Raw genomic sequence first — 20,363 nt, 5'->3', positions numbered from 1 at the left:
GGTTCTGGCTGGTTGGCTCCAGAGAACCTTAGCCAAAACCACTCACCCCCGCAGTACTGGACAGTGTGGACACACACACTCTCTCTCTCTCTTTCTCTCTATCTCTCAGTGCAGACAAATCACTTGTTACATTGCTTATATGCTCTTTGGTTCCTAAGGTCTTGATGAACCTTGAAGAACATCTCAGACCACCCTCAAAATGAATTATGTTCTCCATGTAAAACACATTTAAAACTAAGCAATAATGTATAATGTCTGTATGTCTTTACAACAATGCATTATGATGTTTTTTACCTGTCTAAGCTTTTCTAAACCAACTCTTTCTCTTAAATTCATACTTAAAAACATACTTTTTTATACAGAAACAGTATACATGTTAGCTATTCATATTTAGATGCTAATTCTCTTTTTGTATATTAACTTTATATATAGATGAAAAAACACCCCAAAATAGAGCAGCATCACCAACCAATCCAACAAATCCAGCTGCTTTCACTTACACTTCAGTCATTACTTGATTAAAGAAAGAATGGATAAACAGATTTACGAGGATGAACTTAGGCTTCTACTGCACCTCAGGTGAAGCTATGCTGTAGTTCAGCATTTTCACTACAGTCCCACTGCAGCTTTTTCACTGAAGACCTGGGAACAAAGCCATTCTGATTTAGCCTTCAACTACCTCCAGATGAATGTTAACATGTGACTTTGTCTTTGAACTCAACACAAGGAAATACTGACAAAGCTTTTGAGGAAACATGGGGGGAAAACAACAGTTTACATCTATAATGCTGGCCAGTCTGTAAAAGGAAACTGTTATTGTTGGATCTATCTGCACTGTTCCTTTTAGACTGTTTCTTATTACCCTCTGAGAAAGGAAAAGGTGCTCTAAGCCAGGACATGATGGTGCAGAAGCAGCCACAGGCTTGTGTTCAGACTGACCATCTACAAACACTGAACACCAAAAAAGAATATTACAAAAACTCAACGCCAGAGAACATCCAAAGTACCTCCTCTTGTTTTTCCCATAACAAGTTTTACCTGCACCACACAGTGACATACAGGTTTGAGCCCCAGTCAAAGTATCTGGTACTTTGAAAAGTTAAGCGAGTAAAAGATTTCCTATAGGCATAATGTTGAACACACATTACACATTCATTTAATATTTTAAGCAAGAGTACTATTTCATTTTGCATGGTATACCTTTTCTTTTTCTCTCTAAAATTGAAACAAATAAATCGAATACACCAGTCTTGTGTAAAATGTGACTAATCACAGTAACAGAGTCTTTGCCCAGGGATGCCCAAACTTTTGCATTTCACACTGTATCACTCTAATACTGTATTATCTTATATTATTCACTGTTCTATACTCAGTTTCCTCAGCAGCACTGAAATGATGGCATTACATAGACAATGCCTGTCCAAATTCTGCTGGCTTCAGGCATCTACATATTTGAATGTTGGACAGCTGTTAAAAACCCATGAGTCACTTCTGCCAAGACAAGAGAAATGACTCTGGAATGACATCATCTCATCCAAGACTTAATTTACACAATCCCTCCAGAAGCTGCTTAGCTTGTAATGTAAATGGTACAAGAAGGCCAAGCTTCTAATAAAATGAACTTACTACAAAACTTCTGATGTAATGGCTTACTGCACTTTTACAACATTATACCCATTCTCCACATATTTAAGCATAACAGTAGGACAGTTTCCTTCATACATCTTCTTCTTATTTTAATGAACAGCAGACCTTTTTATTTGGTTTGGGACTAAGGCAATCAATCCATATTATCCAAATTTGTCGCATTGAATTTTCATTTGTTGCAATGACTGAACAATTTTGAACTAGTTTTCAACTTGTGATGGGAAGAAATGAGACAATAAGAACACAAAATGCAAGATGAAAAGATGAAAAGACTAAAGAAAAAGAGAAGAGATTAGAAGTCATACATAGAAGACAAAACAAGACAATAAAATACAAAAAAAATAAAAAGAACATAGAAAACAGAAGATAAATGACAAGACTACACAACAAGAGAACCAAAGAAGTCAAAGAGAAGAGGACAAAATATGAGATTAAAAGAAGAGAAGGCAAGGGATGAGGCGAGAAGAGGTGAGAAGAAGAGGACAAGGCAAGAGATGAGAAAAGAAAATACAGCAAGATAAAAGAAGATGAGAGCAAAGGTGTGGAGAGGAGAGGAGAGGAGAGGAGAAAAGAGAAATGGGGAAGAGAAGAGTAAAAAGAAGGATAGAAGAGAAGATGAAAGAAACAAATAAAAGAGGAGAGAAGAGAAAAGAGGATAGAAGAGAAGAGAAGATAAAAGAAAAAAGAAAAGACAGTGATAGAAAAAGAAAGAAGTGAAAGAAAGACAAAATATCAGATGACATGAGACAATAAAAGATAAGAAGAACAGAGATGAGATGAAAAAGGTATGAGACAATTCAAGAAGAGGATAAGGAGAAACACGGAGAAAAGAGAACAAAATAGATGTGAGAACATGTGAAGAAGAGATTTAGAAAGAAGATATGAGAAGAAGAAAAGAGAAACAAGATGAACGAGTTGTCCCCCTGTCACAGGGGGACGTAGGGCCCTCGCACAACAGCGCAAATCGTACCGGGCCAAACCGAGAAACCGGTAGAAGTAATTTTAAGGTCTTATTGAGTGTGCCAATTTTCAAGAGTTTTCTATCCTGTTAAACACGTGAAATATCCATTTAAAATACAGGTGGCGCTTTAGCGCTGTTAAAATACATGTATTTGAAATTCTAATTCTACATCAAACCACAGCCTTAGATAAGCAGGCCGGTCAAATTTTGTGAGTTTTTCTCCGTTATAACCTCCTCAAAACACCTGGCATTACCTAGGTTTTGACCTCCTGTTTTGATGTGGCATCTCACAAATTCAACCATCTGCCATTTCGTCCTCGTTTGAGATATCGACTATTCCTTCACAATTTATCATCAGATATGTTCAATGTTTATTTTTACCAAATACCAAGAGAATTCAACAAATTTGCTAGGAGTAGTTTGACAATGTACACAAAAAATGTGTGTAAAATGCAGATATTTCAAAATGGCTGACTTCCTGTTGGGCGGAATCAGTCCTACCAATGCTGAAAATGTGTGTAATGATGTCTTTTGTGTTTTTGCCAAGTTTCATGAATTTTCAAAAATCTGTTTTCTGACCGTGTCATGGTTTCACTTTGGTTTAGTGTTGCGTCTCTAGTGAATCAATTGCTCGCCATTGGGTCACCGTTTTACCGATCAACTAATCCTTTGGCAATTGTCATCAAATATGTCTGTTGTTCATTTACAGCGAAATAAGAGGTAATCTGACAAAGACTTTAGGAGCAGTTTAAATGAGTTTGTGAAAAATGTGTAAAAATATTACAAATTCCAATATGGCCGACTTCCTGTTGGGCGGAGCTAATACAAGCCAATTGCAAATATGTGCAGGGTCATACTATCTACACTCCTACCAAAATTTGAGAAGATTAGACAAATTTTGACACATCCACAGCTAATTTATTAAATGAACAAATTAGGGGGCGCTGTAGAGTCCGCTAGCTATACATGAAAAAAATGTCAAAATATTTGTAAAGTGTTTTTAGGTCTTATGCAATCTGTCAATTTTCAAGAGGTTTTGAGCATTCCCGTAATGTCAAATATGCATTGAAACCTAGGTGGCGCTATAGAGCCAATGAAATACGTATATAAGAAATTTAGATTTCAGATCAAAGTACTGCTTAAATCAAGCAGGCCTGTAAATTTTCGAGAGTTTTCAACCTTTTTAACCTCCTCAAACACCTACTAACACCAGAATGTATTCACTTCCTGTTTTAACGGGGCATCTCAAGCAATTCAACTGTCCGCCATTTTGTCCTCGTTTAAGATATCGACTATTCCTTCGCAATTTACAATCAAGTATGTTAGCAGTTTATTACAGACAAATATCAAGAGTATTCAACAAATTCCCTAGGAGGAGTTTGACAAAGTATGCAAAAAATGTGTGTAAAACACACTTTTTTCAAAATGGCCGACTTCCTGTTGGGCGGAGTCAGTCTTACCAATACTAAAAACGTGTCTTATGATGTCTCTTGTGTTTTTGCCAAGTTTCATGAATTTTCAATCATCTGTGTTATGACCGTGTCATGGTTTCACTTTTGTTTAGTGTTGCTTCTCCATTAAATTAATTGCCTGCCATTACGTCATCGTTTCAGCTATCGACTATTCCTTCGCAATTTATCACCACATATGTCTGGAGCCTACCCACGCCCAATTTAGAGGTAATATGACAAAGACTCTAGGAGGAGTTTGAATGAGTTCGTGAAAAATGTGTAAAAATTCCACAAATTTCAAAATGGCCGACTTCCTGTTGGGCAGAGCTAGTACAAGCCAATGGGTAATATGTGCGGAATGATAGTTTCTATGTTGTTGCCAAAAATCGAGAATATTGGAGAAATTTTGAGACAGCTACAGCTAATTTAATGGCCTAAACAAAATAGGGGGCGCTGTAGAGTCCTCTAGCTACACATGAGTAAAACGACAAAATATTCCTAAATCAATTCAAAGACTTATTGAATCTGCCAATTATCAAAAGGCTGAGAGCTTTTCATAAATATGATATAAAATAGGTGGCGCTAGAGAGCTGATGAAAGACGAATTTACAAAATTCCAACTTACGGTCAAAGTATGGCCTAAGCCAAATAGCTCTTTAAAATTTTAGGAGTTTTCAAACATCCAAACCCCTCCGAAACCCAGCGGGAAACTTTTTATTTTGCAACTTCCTGTCAAAATGGCCGACTTCCTGTTGGGCGGAGTCAAATAAAACCTAGAGATTCTTGTTGTTTATGAGGAGGTCAATAAGCGTACCAAAGTTGGTGCACGTTGGACAAACTTCATCCCGGCCACTGCCGACGTTTGGGGGCGCTATAGAGCTCCTGAACAACGGCAAAGTCCAGCCTCTATGGAACTTTAAAATTTTCGCCGAGCTTGAGGCCTGTGCCAAAATGCGTGAGTTTTCGAGTATCGGAAATGCCTCAAAAATGGACGCAAAGAGGCAGAATAATAATAATAATAATAATAATAATAAACGGACCAAAAACAATAGGGCTTTGCACCTCCGGTGCAGGCTTCGCCTGCGCCTTCGGTGCTCGGGCCCTAAAAAGAAGAAAAAAGAAGAAAAGTGAAGAAGAGACAAGAAGAACAGTAGAGAAGAGAAAGGGAGAGAAGAGAAAAGGAGAAAAAAGAAGAATGTTATGTAAACAGCTAGCTGTTTTGTGTCTAAGATTAACAGAACTGAGATAGAAACTGGATGAATGCCACTAATGGCAGTGATTTCCTGCAATCTACACACACACACATAAACACACACACACACACACACACTATCACACATGCACTATTACACACACACGCATGCACACACACACCTCGTCAGTATGTTGGACTTTAATAGTGAAGATGGGTGCTGTGAAGTGCTTCCAGAATGTTTCAGTAGGGCACTGTAAAATTACTGTGTGTGTGTGTGTGTGTGTGTGTGTGCATGTGTGTTAAACTGTCACTCAGAATATGTGCATTTTAAAAAGAAATTTTAATTAATGGTATAAGTGGAAAACTTTCAGACAAAGTCTTTAAAAGCCTGAAGCGGCTGCAGAGATCCCAGTCTCTAGTGTGCATATCTGCTTAAGTAAGTCACACTAACATGCTTCTTCCTACCAGCAGCTCTTAAACTGTCTAAATGCATCGCTCTTCACAAGCCGCTGTGACCCATCCTGGTTCTGTTCATCAGACAACAGTGCTGCAGTGGATCTCCAGCTCCTTTTAACACTCTACTGCCATATCAGGTTTATCTAGGATGCTCTATGGAGAGCTTATTCCCCCTTCTCTTGACTAAGATATGGGACTTTCTAGCCATCACAAAATTAAAAAAAAACAAATATTTCCATGCAATTACCAAATTTATCCCAAACTTTGTCCATTCCAGTTCCCTCTTATTATCTAGGATTCTACCAACACAAAGAAGAAAGGCTAGCACCAAATAACTAAAGCCAGTCCTCATTTCTTAAACTGCTTCTAATAGACTGTCACTGGACAGCTCAATGCACTTGTAGCACTTGAGCGTCAGTCGGCTCTGATGGAGGGTAAAAAGAGGCAAGGTGGAGCCGACAAGGCCAGATTAAAAAAAGAAAGAAGATGGAAGAAGAAGCTGCCAAATGTTTAAAATTAACAAACTTGTTTTCCAGAGGACAGACTCCAGCTGCAGCCGGTAAACAGAGATATGGAAATAATCTTGAATTGTCAGCCCGCCGGTGGGCCAGAAATATGTCGTAATTGATATCTTGCTGTGTCTATGAATAATTATGGACACCCAATATGCCATTTTAAAGCCTAGAATCTCTATCTTTTCAGTATCTAGCCTATTTAGCTGTATGTTCTTTCAGGAAATAAACATTTAGGGCGAAATATGCCTTGTTTATTAGAATTATGATTCATAATTTTGAATCTGGTAAAGCTTTATATTCTGTCTTTAAGCTACTGCTTTGAGGATTCACGATTTCGTTTTGATCTTTTTGAATTCGTTAGATTATAATTCATTTAGCATTTTGAGCTTAGTTTAGCTGGTTATTTTCCTATTTTATATATACACTGCTCAAAAAAATAAAGGGAACACTCAAATAACACAATATAACTCCAAGTAAATCAAACTTCTGTGAAATTAAACTGTCCACTTAGGAAGCAACACTGATTGACAATCAATTTCACCTGCTGTTGTGCAAATGGAATAGACAACAGGTGGAAATTATTGGCAATTAGCAAGACACACTCAATAAAGGAGTGGTTCTGCAGGTGGGGACCACAGACCACTTCTCAGAACCTATGCTGTCTGGCTGATGTTTTGGTCAGTTTTGAATGTTGGTGGTGCTTTCACACTCGTGGTAGCATGAGACGGACTCTACAACCCACACAAGTGGCTCAGGTAGTGCAGCTCATCCAGGATGGCACATCAATGCGAGCTGTGGCAAGAAGGTTTGCTGTGTCTGTCAGCGTAGTGTCTAGAGGCTGGAGGCGCTACCAGGGGACAGGCCAGTACACCAGGAGACGTGGAGGAGGCCGTAGGAGGGCAACAACCCAGCAGCAGGACCGCTACCTCCGCCTTTGTGCAAGAAGGAACAGGAGGAGCACTGCCAGAGCCCTGCAAAATTACCTCCAGCAGGCCACAAATGTGCATGTGTCTGCACAAACGGTTAGAAACCGACTCCATGAGGATGGTATGAGGGCCCGACATCCACAGATGGGGGTTGTGCTCACAGCCCAACACCGTGCAGGACGCTTGGCATTTGCCAGAGAACACCATGATTGGCAAATTCGCCACTGGCGCCTTGTGCTCTTCACAGATGAAAGCAGGTTCACACTGAGCACATGACAGACGTGACAGAGTCTGGAGACGCCGTGGAGAGCGGTCTGCTGCCTGCAACATCCTTCAGCATGACCGTTTTGGCAGTGGGTCAGTAATGGTGTGGGGTGGCATTTCTTTGGAGGGCCGCACAGCCCTCCATGTGCTCACCAGAGGTAGCCTGACTGCCATTAGGTACCGAGATGAGATCCTCAGACCCCTTGTGAGACCATATGCTGGTGCGGTTGGCCCTGGGTTCCTCCTAATGCAGGACAATGCTAGACCTCATGTGGCTGGAGTGTGTCAGCAGTTCCTGCAAGATGAAGGCATTGAAGCTATGGACTGGCCCGCCCGTTCCCCAGAACTGAATCCGATTGAGCACATCTGGGACATCATGTCTCGCTCCATCCACCAACGTCACGTTGCACCACAGACTGTCCAGGAGTTGGCGGATGCTTTAGTCCAGGTCTGGGAGGAGATCCCTCAGGAGACCATCCGCCACCTCATCAGGAGCATGCCCAGGCGTTGTAGGGAGGTCATACAGGCACGTGTAGGCCACACACAATACTGAGCCTCATTTTGACTTGTTTTAAGGACATTACATTAAAGTTGGATCAGCCTGTAGTGTGTTTTTTCACTATAATTTTGTGTGTGGCTCCAAATCCAGGCCTCCATTGGTTAATAAATTTGATTTCCATTGATGATTTTTGTGTGATTTTGTTGTCAGCACATTCAACTTTGTACAGAACAAAGTATTCAATGAGAATATTTCATTCATTCAGATCTAGGATGTGTTATTTGAGTGTTCCCTTTATTTTTTTGAGCAGTGTATTTGTCTGTTTTTATTAAATGTTGTTATAAGCTTATTAGCTTCTAGCTTGTTAGCATACAGAACGTCTCCCTGGTCTTTTAAATGAATGTTGATTTATTCATTTAATAGCTGTATCTAACTATTTTAAGCCAGACAGACACTGTGTGATTTTTTTTTAATTATCGGGTGCTGAGAGCTCATCCGCATGTTTGAATGGTTTGTCCTGTACAAAAACGCACCTGATTTATATGCTGAAACTGCAGTCTGACTTGCAGGCTGAGAGACTGAACGTCATGCAGCCCCAAAGCAGTAGAATTAGCGCCAGATCCCTGCAAGCCGCACACTCATTAATCCACCTGCTGAGCTTTAAACTCGCGGATGAGCTCATCACTTGCCTCGGCTGGTCGGGCTCCAGGAAAGAGTCTGTGATGTATTCATCTGTTTTTTAATACTATTTTAATTTTATATAAAGCTATGGCATGATAATCACAATATAGCTAAATAACCAAGTCTTATTGTTAACGAAACTTCTCCTTAACTGAAACTAATTAAAATGGTAAATAAAAGAAAAACTAAAACGAACTGAAATTACAGATATACCTTCATTTTCGTATTTGTTAATTTATTTATAATTGATTTATATAAATGTGGTATATCATCATATATATCGTTATCGTGATATAAAAAAGCACTACTTCTAAGTAATATTAATTCATAAAATTATAATTTTTTACCTTTTAAATATTTATCTGATTTAATTTTGAATGAAACATGTTTAAGTGAAGGGTGTTCTGTTATCTTACCAACATATACTTGTACTTATATGCAATAAAAAGGCATTGTAAGAGCTAGCTGCTGTTTTATTTATTCAAATTCCTGCTCCATGGAATATATGGGCTGGATTTGGACATGAAACTCCCGGGCTCAAAAAGGGGCCCACTCCGGCCCTGAACCCACGCAGTTAGAACTACATTTCCCTTAAAATGCTACGACTTTATTCTCGTAATATTACTACTTTATTCTCGTAATATTACGTCTTTATTCTCATAACATTATGCATTTATACACGATTTATTCTCGTAATATTACTCTTTACTCTCGTAATATTATGTCTTTATTCTCGGAGTGAACTGTTTTTTTTTGTATGGCTCTAAAACGCCGTCGTACCATTTCATTTGTATTATTTAACGTTATTTTAAAACATGTATTTTTAATCATGGTGTCTTGGTGCTCTTGGTGTGCCCCCTGGTGGCGTTAGGGCCCCTAAGCCTCCGCATAATTTGAGTATGCATTGGGCCGGCTGTGCGGTCACACTCAATTTACCCCCTATAAAATTAAAAATTGGCTTTTATGATATCATCATTGAGGCAAAGGAGGAAATGACACTGCACTTTTCTCTTGAAGGACAGACAGCAAATAATAGCATATGTCACCTTTTAAACCTAAATTCCATGTTTTTTTTTATCGTCCGATTGATATACCTGCAACATAATAAATAATAATATAAGAAATTATAAACAATTGTTTATGGAAAAAAACAAAAACTATAATTATAAACTATAACCTCTCAATGTAAAATCTGTATTGCCAGGTAAAGAGCTGGATTTTTTAGCAGACTTACTTCCACCATAAATTTCATCCAAAGGTTTTTTTTGTCATGCATGGTGGGACTGGTACCTAGTTCATGAGTGTGTAGTACAGAAGATGAACAATGGTTTGACCATATTACATTTAAATGTATGAATGTAATAATATAATTAATTTAAACAAAATATCCAGGTACAGAGAAAAATCAGTACACGTGTATCATTTTGGGCTCTATTACTTTTACAGCGTACATTCCTGTTACATATAAATATCGTTTTTCCTCAGATGAATAGCGTGTACAAACACTTTAGTCAGATTCTGTAATCGGAATGAATTCAGTCAGACTGGAGAAAATCTTTGCACGCAAATCTAGACACTGATAATATTCTTGCGGTCATAATTACTGACACCTGACAATTCGGGACTTTTATTATATCGGAACGTAGCGGCTGCGAACACGTGATCTCTCAGACTAACCAATGTGGTAGGAGGCGCGATTTAAGCCCGCCCATATTTCGCAATCAAAATAATGAGCCGTAAGTTCGTTTTGTAGACCCAAAGGAGAAAACCAATATTCGGACTGAATTCCCGTTTCTGTTTTTGTGTGTTCAAACCAAAAAACGAAAAAACGAACCGTTTTTTTAATTTCTTCAGCTCTCTATTCAGTCCAAGAATCAAACTGTCAAAATGTACACGGACCACGCTGCACATTGTCTCTCTCTCTCTCTCTCTTTCTCTCTCTCTCTCTCTCTTTCTCTCTCTCTGTCTCTCTCTCTCTCTCTCTCTCTCTCACTCACACACACACACACACACATTTTTTTTCTGAGGTGGAATTTGGCAAAAACATGAAATATATGGAGATACACTAGCGTTTATTTCCTCCAACTAATTTGAAAAGCATCAAATCTAGCCTATTATAATACAGTAAAATAGCCTAGTGTAAATCTATTCTGTCAGGCCTAAAGCGAACTACACTATTGTTACTGTCTCCCTCTCAACAATACAGGGAACTTATTAAAAATGAATTACCAATGAAAAAAATTATCATCATCTTAATTATGATTAATTACAGAATTGTTGTTGTTTTTAGTTCTTTATTTAAGGAAATATGTATATTTAAATGGAAATCATTTATATGGCTATTTAGTACTGGTTTTGTGCTAAAAGTTGTCTTTGGCATTTCCAAAGTATCGGATTAGGAATCAAATAATGTGAGTAAAAAATGTGATTGAGACTTCCCTATTGATAATGGCCTCACTTATGTATTCCAGTACACATGTGGCATTGTGTTAAACACACCCGCACAACTTTGAAAAGTTAAATGATCACTCCATCTGGCACCCACCATTAGGTCTTACTCCAACTCCCGTAATTCAAGCTAAATAGTGTTCACACTCAAAAACACCTTAAACAAGATAACACCTCACAACTTACACGGAAAGACTATTATTAGATTTAATTAAAATTGTCAGTGTATATAACAAGCTGTTTTGAAAACTGTTCCTTTAAAACTGATATATACACATAAAGAAGCGTACTGGCTGTTCTGTGATTGGGCCTCACTGAAAAATCACCCTTCACTGAAACACTGAAATAGTGTCAGTGTGAGTCGCTATATGAGCTGCAGTAAACTCAGTGGGCAGCAGTGTGTGGGCCTGTGTAACACAAAAACAATGAATTCTAAATACACCGTATCTGCAGCTCACTATATATGGAGTGAGGAGAGAATAGTCAGCTTTGAAACTTTAACAATGTTTACATGCTACATTTAACTACAGGGATCTAAAATGGTTAATTTGCATCTACACACTTTCATCTTCCCTGACTGAATTTGGGGGATATGGGCACAAACACAGTTTCTCTTCTAACAATGTGTTCCAACTAATCCCACAATGTGAAGAATGTGCTTTTGCCTGGTTAGCTCTCACTTTGTTATATACATGCTTTAAAATAGCTATACTGCAGTCATCATGAAGTAATTTAAATAAAATGGATAAGAATTCTATTAACGTTTAAAGAATTTACACAAAATCAGTAATTGTACTGATTGTACAATCATGTACAAACAGTGAATCTTGGAAATTATCTATATTTTTTTTAATTAAAATGAATATAAAAGCACATTATACTTGTTGACCTGTTAAACTGCATAAAAAATCTTTCATTTTACCCCAAGTTTCTGCCCCTTTTTTCCCTTACGCACATTCTCCCAAACACAAATGAACACACATGATGTGAAGAGTGTTTTGACGTTGACCAGTTCCCCACAGTGTTCTTGGCTTTCAGATCAGCGAGACCATATTTATATGAGAATCTGTGAGAAGACTGAACAAGACTCTGAGCATGTTTTTTTATTCATGTCATGTACAGTATGTGAGTCTGTTAGAGTTTAAACAACCAAAGCATGCTGCTCATTTGCAGTAAAATAGTCATCGCAGCATTGTGCATTCCTTCTAATGGAATCAAGACTGAAAGAAATGAGCCGTTGATTCTGATTTGTCTCTGAACAAGACCAGACTTCAATTGCGGCCAAGAACGAATCTGGCTCCAGGGCTGGGCTCCTCCAAATAAAAAGCTCTGTGCCAAGTCTCACAGTCCCTCTGACGGATTTCTTTTTTAGCTGCAGCAAGTGTTTTCAGTGGCTTTCCACTGCGGTAATATGAGAACGATGCAAAAACCACAACATAACACAGCAACAATACTGATCTGCTAAAACCAGAGGTGGTGAATCAATTTCCTACCACGCAAATTAGATGGCTGATACTGACTGTGCCTGCCTGATAGAACTGTCTTTCTCATTCCCACTGTTCTAAACTATTTCTCCTTTCAAAACGTTCCAAAAACATATTTCCCATTCCCATTATTTCTAGAAAAGTCCATCCCATTCTCACTGTTATAGAACATCTTCCAATCCAACCCTTTCTAGAAAAGTCTATCCTATTCTCACTGTTCTAGAATATTTCAAATTTCAAACCTTTCTATGACTTTCTTTTTGATCTCACTGTTACAGAATTGTTCCCCTTTACTTTATTAAAAACTATACATTTTATCGTTAACCCCACAGTTACAGATCATCTACCCTTTCTATTCTCTTTTACATCTACCTTTTTAATCATTTCTAGAAGTGTTCTAGAATATATAGATATTTTAAATCTTCTATAACATTTTTCTTGTTACAACTGTTTTAGAAAAAATGTCTCCCACTTTTTTCACAGTAATAGAACAACTACCTTTCCAGTAATTTACAGCAACCTCCCTGTTCTAGAACATTTTCCCTTTTAAACTTTCTCTCACTATTTGCACTGTTTTAGAACCTCTGCCCTTCAAACCATCAGTAGTTCTTTTTATACTGTTCAAAAAAGCCTCTATTTCCCTCCTGCTTGGTGGTTGCTATTGTGTTGTTAAATTGTTTCTAGGTGGTTGCTACAGTGTTGTTAAGGTGTTGCTAGGTGGTTGCTAAGGTGGTGTTATAGGATCCATGGTTGTAGATAGGTGGTACAGCTTATTTTATATATATATTTTTCAGAAAGACTTACAGGCAATTGTCGTTTTCTGCTCTGTCTCTTCCTGGCTTTTATGGTGTGCACTAGTGGTTGGCACTAATAGTCTACCTTTGGTTTGCAAACCATTTAAAAGCAAAACGTAAAATACATTGTTTGTACTGATTGCCTCCCTTGTTTCTTACAGACTAAAGGTGGTCTCTAACAGCATGCAGGTCAAGGGGATATTGCTAACTTTTCTAATTAGTCATTAATGAATGCTTACGAGTGCTGTGTCTGTGGGCCTAAGTATTAAATCATGTCATTAGAGGACTCTTTATTAGGAAGCCACTCAACTGAAGAGCACAAGCCTACTACAGGGATATAAACTTATCCATTAATATCCATTCCCCTCCTGTGCCTGAGGCCACTGGCCTCAACCCAGCCCTGTTCTCCTGTACTGAGCTGAACTCTAATGCACTTACATCCACACTCCAAAAAACATTAGCATTCATAACCAGCCCTTAACAAAAAGCTGTCCTTCTCAAGAACTCCTCTAAAACCACGCTGATTCCTGATGCATCCCTGTAGGCTTTGGCTCTGTCATATAAGACAGAAATGAGAGAACCAGAAGAAAGAAATAGAGAGCAGGGGGCAGTAGAGAAAGTGTGGGGAGGAGAAGAAGGAGAGGAGTACAGGAGAGAACAGATAAGAAAAGCAACTGACCAGGTATCTCTCGTCGTCCTTCATGCGGGGCGTCCGAATCAAGTGGTTCTGTTCACCCCTCCAGTCCCCGAAACGCCGGAAAAAGTAGTTAGAAAGGAAACGGTTAATAGGATCCCTGATGATGTTTATGTAGACGGGCTGCTCTATCCTAAACCTGAGAAAGGGAAGGAGAGACTTTATACAGTATAATATTTGATTTCATATCATTATATTATATTATATACATTTTTTAAAACCTAATTTTAATCCTACTGTAGATAAATGTTAATTAATACAAACACATTAATCAGCTTTAGTAAGAGAAAACCAGGAGAAGGAGGCTCACCTCGTGAAGTTGAGGAAGTGAACATGTCTAGTGTAGAGGAAGGGCTGTGGTATGGTGCTAATATTTCTCATCAACTCCACCTGAAAAATGCCAAAAACTACGTTACACAAGCAGTCAAAAGCATCTGTTTAGTGCAAGTGGTGAGTTCTCTCCAATTTAGTCACCGTCAATTTCCCTCCAGTGGCTTGGCACTGGGGTGCCAAACAGGGTTATGGCTGATGTTCATTAAACCCAGTTTAAGAGATTTGGGTCTTCATCATGCTGGAAGTAACCATTAGGAGATGGTTGAATTGTGTCCATAGATTGATGCACATGGTCATCAACAATACTCACAATTACTCTGTGATATTCAAGCCATGACTGATTGTTTGGTAAGTGTCCAAAAAAACATTCCCAATACTCTTATACAAACTCAACCAGTCTAGACCGTTGGAATAAGGTAGATTGGGTCACTGAATTCAAGCAGTTGGTGCCAGTGAACCTTAACAGAAAACCTTATTCATCAGACCAACCAACTTTTTTCTATTTCCATATTTCTACACTGCAACTGTCCAGATTTGGTGAGTATGTATCCACTGCAGCTTCAGCTTTCTGTTCTTGTTTTATAGAGGTGTAACATTCCTTTGTTGCTATAATTCATTCACCTCAATGTTCATCATGTTGTGTATCCTGAGATTTCTGTTCATCACAACTGTAGAGAGTAGTTACCCGAGTTACTGTTGAACTAATGTTGGTTTAAACTGATCTCTTTGACCATAATTAATAAGTTTTAATTGCCTTTATACACTGAGGCTCTGAGGAGATCAGCAGAAATATTAGAACCAGTCTGCCTGGCCTGGTTCCAACAACCATGCAACTTTAAAAAACGTTCAATATAATTTTTCCAAAATTGTGATAGTTGGTTTAAGCACGACCTGAAGCTGTTGACTCATATGGATGATTATATTTATTGCACTACTGATTAAATAACTCTATGATCAATAGGGACACAGGTGTTCGTAATAGCATTATATTTTCATTCATTTGTTATCTTGTTCACATTTCTGGTTTTATTAGATTACATTCATGAAAAAATCCAACATCACATATTTTTATACTGTTTAACTTATTCCTTCTCCTCATTTTGTTTGTTTTTCCTCCTAGTCTATCTTCACTGATGTAATTTACCACATACTCACTACTGTTCAGGCAACACATCTCTAATAATTTTTTGCTTCACATTTTCCAAGTAGAAAACACTCTTTTGAGCCCAGTCCTCAACCTGTACAAACATTTCTTTATTCTGTAAACAGGTTGACTGCAACATAGTCACATTACCCACAATTCTAAGCCATGACAAAACACTTATGCCAGTCAGTCACCATGATGGATTAATTACTTATTTTCAGATGCTTCAGATCACCCCAATCAGCCCCTTCAGGAACCACAGTGAAAAAAGCTGCTTGTGCTGACGTCATACAGTGGAAAGGCTTAAGTCATCTAATGAGACTTTTCTTGTTTTTCTGCTAATGTACCTTAACAAGCCACAGTTGCATGTACTGGAGCCCACTGTCTCTGAATTTATACAAAATGCTAAACACACACACACACACACACCCTGCACTGTTTCTGGGTTCATGTGTGGTGCAACATTGCAGGGCTTCAGCTGACGATTGAGTTCCAGAAGGTTCCATTTAAAAACAAGTCCCTCTGGGTCGTGATGTCATATCTCCATCTCAACACCGGCTGCAATCTGCTGAGGTTTTTCCTTCCCTGTACAAGGCCTAAAAATTGTGTTTTTTTACCAGCACCCCCACCCCCACCCCCCACCATTACACTCCATCATACTCCATCTCCATCTCTCTCCTTTAGGCGTTCACTCTAAATGTCTCCTGCATCCTATCTCTCTTTCTCTCTCTCTCTCTCTCTCTCTCTCTCTCCCTCTCTCTTATTTATTCACTTTTTTCCAATTCTCTTTTTCATCTTTCTCTCTCTCCTAGATTTGTTCTCCCAGCTTCTTCCTGTCTTTCTCTCCTTTCTTTCACTCTTTTTATTTTCCTCTCTCATGTCCCCATTGTTCTATCCCTATTGCTCTCTCTCATTTTCTGTTTCCCTCTCTATTTCAGTTTGTTTTACTTACATTATATAAATGACAAATTTACATACAAGTACAACAAGTATGATCATATACGGTGTATGTATATGTATATACAGTGTGAAAAAATGTTCTGCCCCTTCATGAATTCTTACTTTTTTGCATGTTTGTAACTGTTAAATGTTTCAGATCATCAAACAAAATTAAATATTAGTCAAATACAAAACACGTTTTTTTAAATAAAGGTGTTTATTATTAAGGAAGAAAATAATCCAAACCTACATGGCACTGTGTGAAAAAGTGACTGCCCTGCCTGGTTAAAACATAACTTAACTGGTTTATCACAACTGAGTTTAATTTTCTAGCCACACCCAGGACTGATTATTGCCACACCTGTTCTCAATCAAGACATCACTTAACTAGGACCTGCCTTACAAAACGAAGCAAACAAAAGATACTCAAAAGCAAGACATCATACCAATAAAGGTTATAAAGACATTTTTAAAGTCACAGCAAACAACAGTGAAAGCCATTGTTCACAAATGGCGAAGACATGGAACAGTGGTAAACCGTCCCACTAGTGGCCGGCTGACCAAAATCACCCCAAGAGCTCAGTGATGACTCTTCCAAGTGGTCACAAAAGTCCCCACAACAACATCCAAAGAACTGCAGACCTCACTTGCCTCAGTTCAAGTCAGCATACCTTAATGAATGAAACCATAAATGTAACCATGAATTCCACTGTTTACTAAAAAGTTCAATGACCTCAAGTTGAAATGAACTTGGGCTCTGCAGCAGGACAATGATCCAAAACACCCCAGCAAGTCCAACCTCTGAATAAGTAAAGAAAAACAAACTGAAGACTGACCTGATTCTTTTTGAGATGCTGTGGGATGACCTTAAATTTGGCTGCTTTACTTTGGGGTTTTGGTAGGGCGGGTCATTTTTGACCCGTAGGACAAGGGGAGTAATCAGAATGTTAAGATCACACAAAGGTTAAGCAGACTGTGTTTGTCTATTGTTGTGACTTAGATGAAGATCAGAACACATTTAATGACCAATTTATGCAGAAATCCAAGTAATCCCACATGGTTTACATACTTTTTTTAGCAACTGTATTTATATAAGACAAACAAACAATTGGTGTTTACATTTATAACAAACAAATAGTTAAATATGTAAATGATAATAAAAAGTTTCCAACACACAAAAGCCACTGTGTTTCATACTTTCTTTCTCTCTCACCCACACTCCTCTCTCTTACACACAGTCTCAGAGTCTCTCTCGGTAAGGCACCTGTAATGAGGTCTGGATGTTCCTGCTCATGTTTCTTGTCTTTAATCAGTCTTGTTCTATGTTGTACAGCCAAAGTATACAACCACAGCAGCCACAGGTAGTGACATCACCTGGATCACTTCCTGTGTGCCTGTGGCTGCTAAAGAGAGTTGTCTGATACCATCTCAAAAAACAGCTCCAATGAAACAAGCAGAAAAGACTTGTGTCAAGACCTGTGAGGGTCTAGGAGTCTACGAACAATCCACACTAACTCACATTAATAACCCATGACTGCACCAAATCAAACCACAGGCCTTCAGAACTATACACTTAAGTCTTGCATTACTTAATGATTACAAGGACAACACTAAAGGATTCTTATTCAAAACCGAAAAGGGGGTTCTTTGACTAGTAACAATTGTGAAACCCTTTCAATACCTTTTTTAAGACAGAGACACCCATATACACCATACTTGTGCTGGGGACAGGTGGAATTTGGCCTTTGTCTTTAATCCATCCATGCAGTGAACACACACATACACTCAGATGTAAGTACACTTCAGATTGGGGCCTTGCTCAAGGCCAACTTTGTCATGGATGACCAAGTGCTCTAATCTCTGAGCCACCACTGTCCCGTTAAGATACCATATAGAGTTGTATCTATCTTTGAGTTATAACAGTCCTTTAGCGACCATGGCTTTTAATGAAAAAGAAAGGACCTTTGAAAAACAGTGTATAGTTTAGATATAATGAAGTATAGAGATTCTTTTGGGTTTCTGATGATGAACAGTATTTTTTTACAACCTTGTCTAGAATCTTAGCTACAATCTAGCATTGTAGTAAGGTTCTGCTGTTGTAATAACCTAGTAAGGAGCCCCCAGTTTGTCTGGGTCCCAAACCTGAACAACTGAAATAAAAGGAGCAACAAAACAGGACACTCTGGTTGCCTGAATGCAAGGTAAGTGTCTTTACTAAACCATTAACTCAGTAAACACTAAAGCTGGTGATGGAACTGGGCTTAGTGAGGGGGAAAGAGGAGAGCGGAAGGGTTTTATTAAAACAGAGACAGTCAACAAAGAAACAGGAGAAGTCTCTGAAATTCCACACATCGCTCTAGGCCGCTTGACCACCTACCAGCTATAAGCCTCTAAGACTTTCTAATTGAGGCCACAGTGTGAGAAAGAGCCCTGGAGCTACACAGAAATGCTACACACTCCCTCCACACACACACACACACACACACACACACACACACACACACATTTGTACTTCTGTGGGGATTTCCACTTACCTTTGTATTATTTAGAAGCTAAATATGGCTAGGTCTATACATAAGCCTCCACATAAACTACACAGGAGGGATGAGACTTCATTTGACCAACACTTTCCAGACTACTGGGGTGATGCCTGCTTAGTATTTTAATGGAGTTGAGTCTTAACCAGTTAGAAAAAAACTGTGGGGATCACTGAGCTGAACGAACTGTCAAGCTCCAATCCACAACTTTCCATGGGACTTTTCAACTAACATCAAATACATTTAATATCATACTGTTTCTACACTATGACCCAGTGTGTAAAATATTCCATCTGGAAATTTCTCATTTAAATTTTTGTTTATTCATGTCCCCTTTTTTTCCATTTAATTGTTTATATGTATATATATATATATATATATATATATATATATATATATATATATATATATATATATATATAATGGGGAGAGACATTTTTACATTATCAACAGCCCCCTCCTGTCCTCACAGTAGATTTTTTCTTAAGGTTCACTACAGGTGATTTATGAAGCTGGGAAAACGGTCACTACCCCAGTCTAAAAAAAAAAAACATTTGTGAACAGAACAGCTGAGGCAGCAGTGGGAAGAGTTAAAAACAGAAGAAAAGTTATTCACCAATTAATAAAAGTCCACTGCCCACAAACCACAATCTGCTGGCTTAGACTCCAGTATAGTCATCTGTCTTTGCATTTCACTGACACAATATCACACTATTATATCTTCTTACTTTAATATATTTTCATATTCATAACTCTTCTTCTCCTAATGAGGAAGTAGTGGCTGTTTCAGCACTTTCAGACTTTATTAGTTTTCAAAAACCACAAGCAGAATTAGCTTCAGGCCCCTTTAGCGAGTGAAGCTTACACACACCTACATACACACGTGCACACATTGTTTTTGATGCTGTAATTGGTGTGTTTATGGTAATTGAGTAATGGACTGTTTGTCCAGACACAACTGGTGTGTGTGTGTGTTTGTGTGTGTGTGTGGGCCATCAGTGCAGAAAGCAACAGTGCTCTACAGAGTCTGTTATACGAGCATCTGATAGATAACACCTGTCCAGTTGTGCACACACACAGACACACATGCTCTTAATCAGTCAGTCAGTCAAATCTGCCTTTTAATGCCTAAAGAATAACAGTGTAGAAACATCCATTTACCACAATTTAAATCAAAAGCAAGTAAATCAAGTAAAATGTTCATTTTCATTTTAATAACAACAGAAAACGTTAAACATTTTACAGTGAATGAAACATGACAAAATACATGTAATATTTGTCATGATACATGATTTTTATAATTAATTAATAATTATGTACTACAGTACCAGTCGTATTCCATTGATGAGATTTGTTTGGCAACACAAGGGCTACATGTTTGAATTATTTTAATAT

General features: G+C 38.3%; 1 protein-coding gene across 1 annotated transcript in view; it reads right to left on the bottom strand.

Moving 5' to 3' along the window:
• Window positions 1-20,363, bottom strand: part of usta (uronyl 2-sulfotransferase a) — a 136,992-nt gene that overhangs the window by 13,850 nt on the left and 102,779 nt on the right. The window contains exons 4-5 of the mRNA XM_022665523.2: window positions 14,326-14,405; window positions 14,001-14,154 (exon numbers count right to left, since the gene is read on the bottom strand). Of these exons, the coding sequence (XP_022521244.2) occupies window positions 14,001-14,154; window positions 14,326-14,405 (234 nt within the window). The remainder of the gene's footprint in view (window positions 1-14,000; window positions 14,155-14,325; window positions 14,406-20,363) is intronic.

The sequence above is a fragment of the Astyanax mexicanus genome, chromosome 1 (genome assembly GCF_023375975.1).
Source record: "Astyanax mexicanus isolate ESR-SI-001 chromosome 1, AstMex3_surface, whole genome shotgun sequence".
In the NCBI taxonomy this organism is placed as follows: domain Eukaryota; kingdom Metazoa; phylum Chordata; class Actinopteri; order Characiformes; family Acestrorhamphidae; genus Astyanax; species Astyanax mexicanus.
The sequence above is the reverse complement of the archived record's forward strand: the minus strand, read 5'-3'. Positions and strand labels throughout refer to the sequence as shown.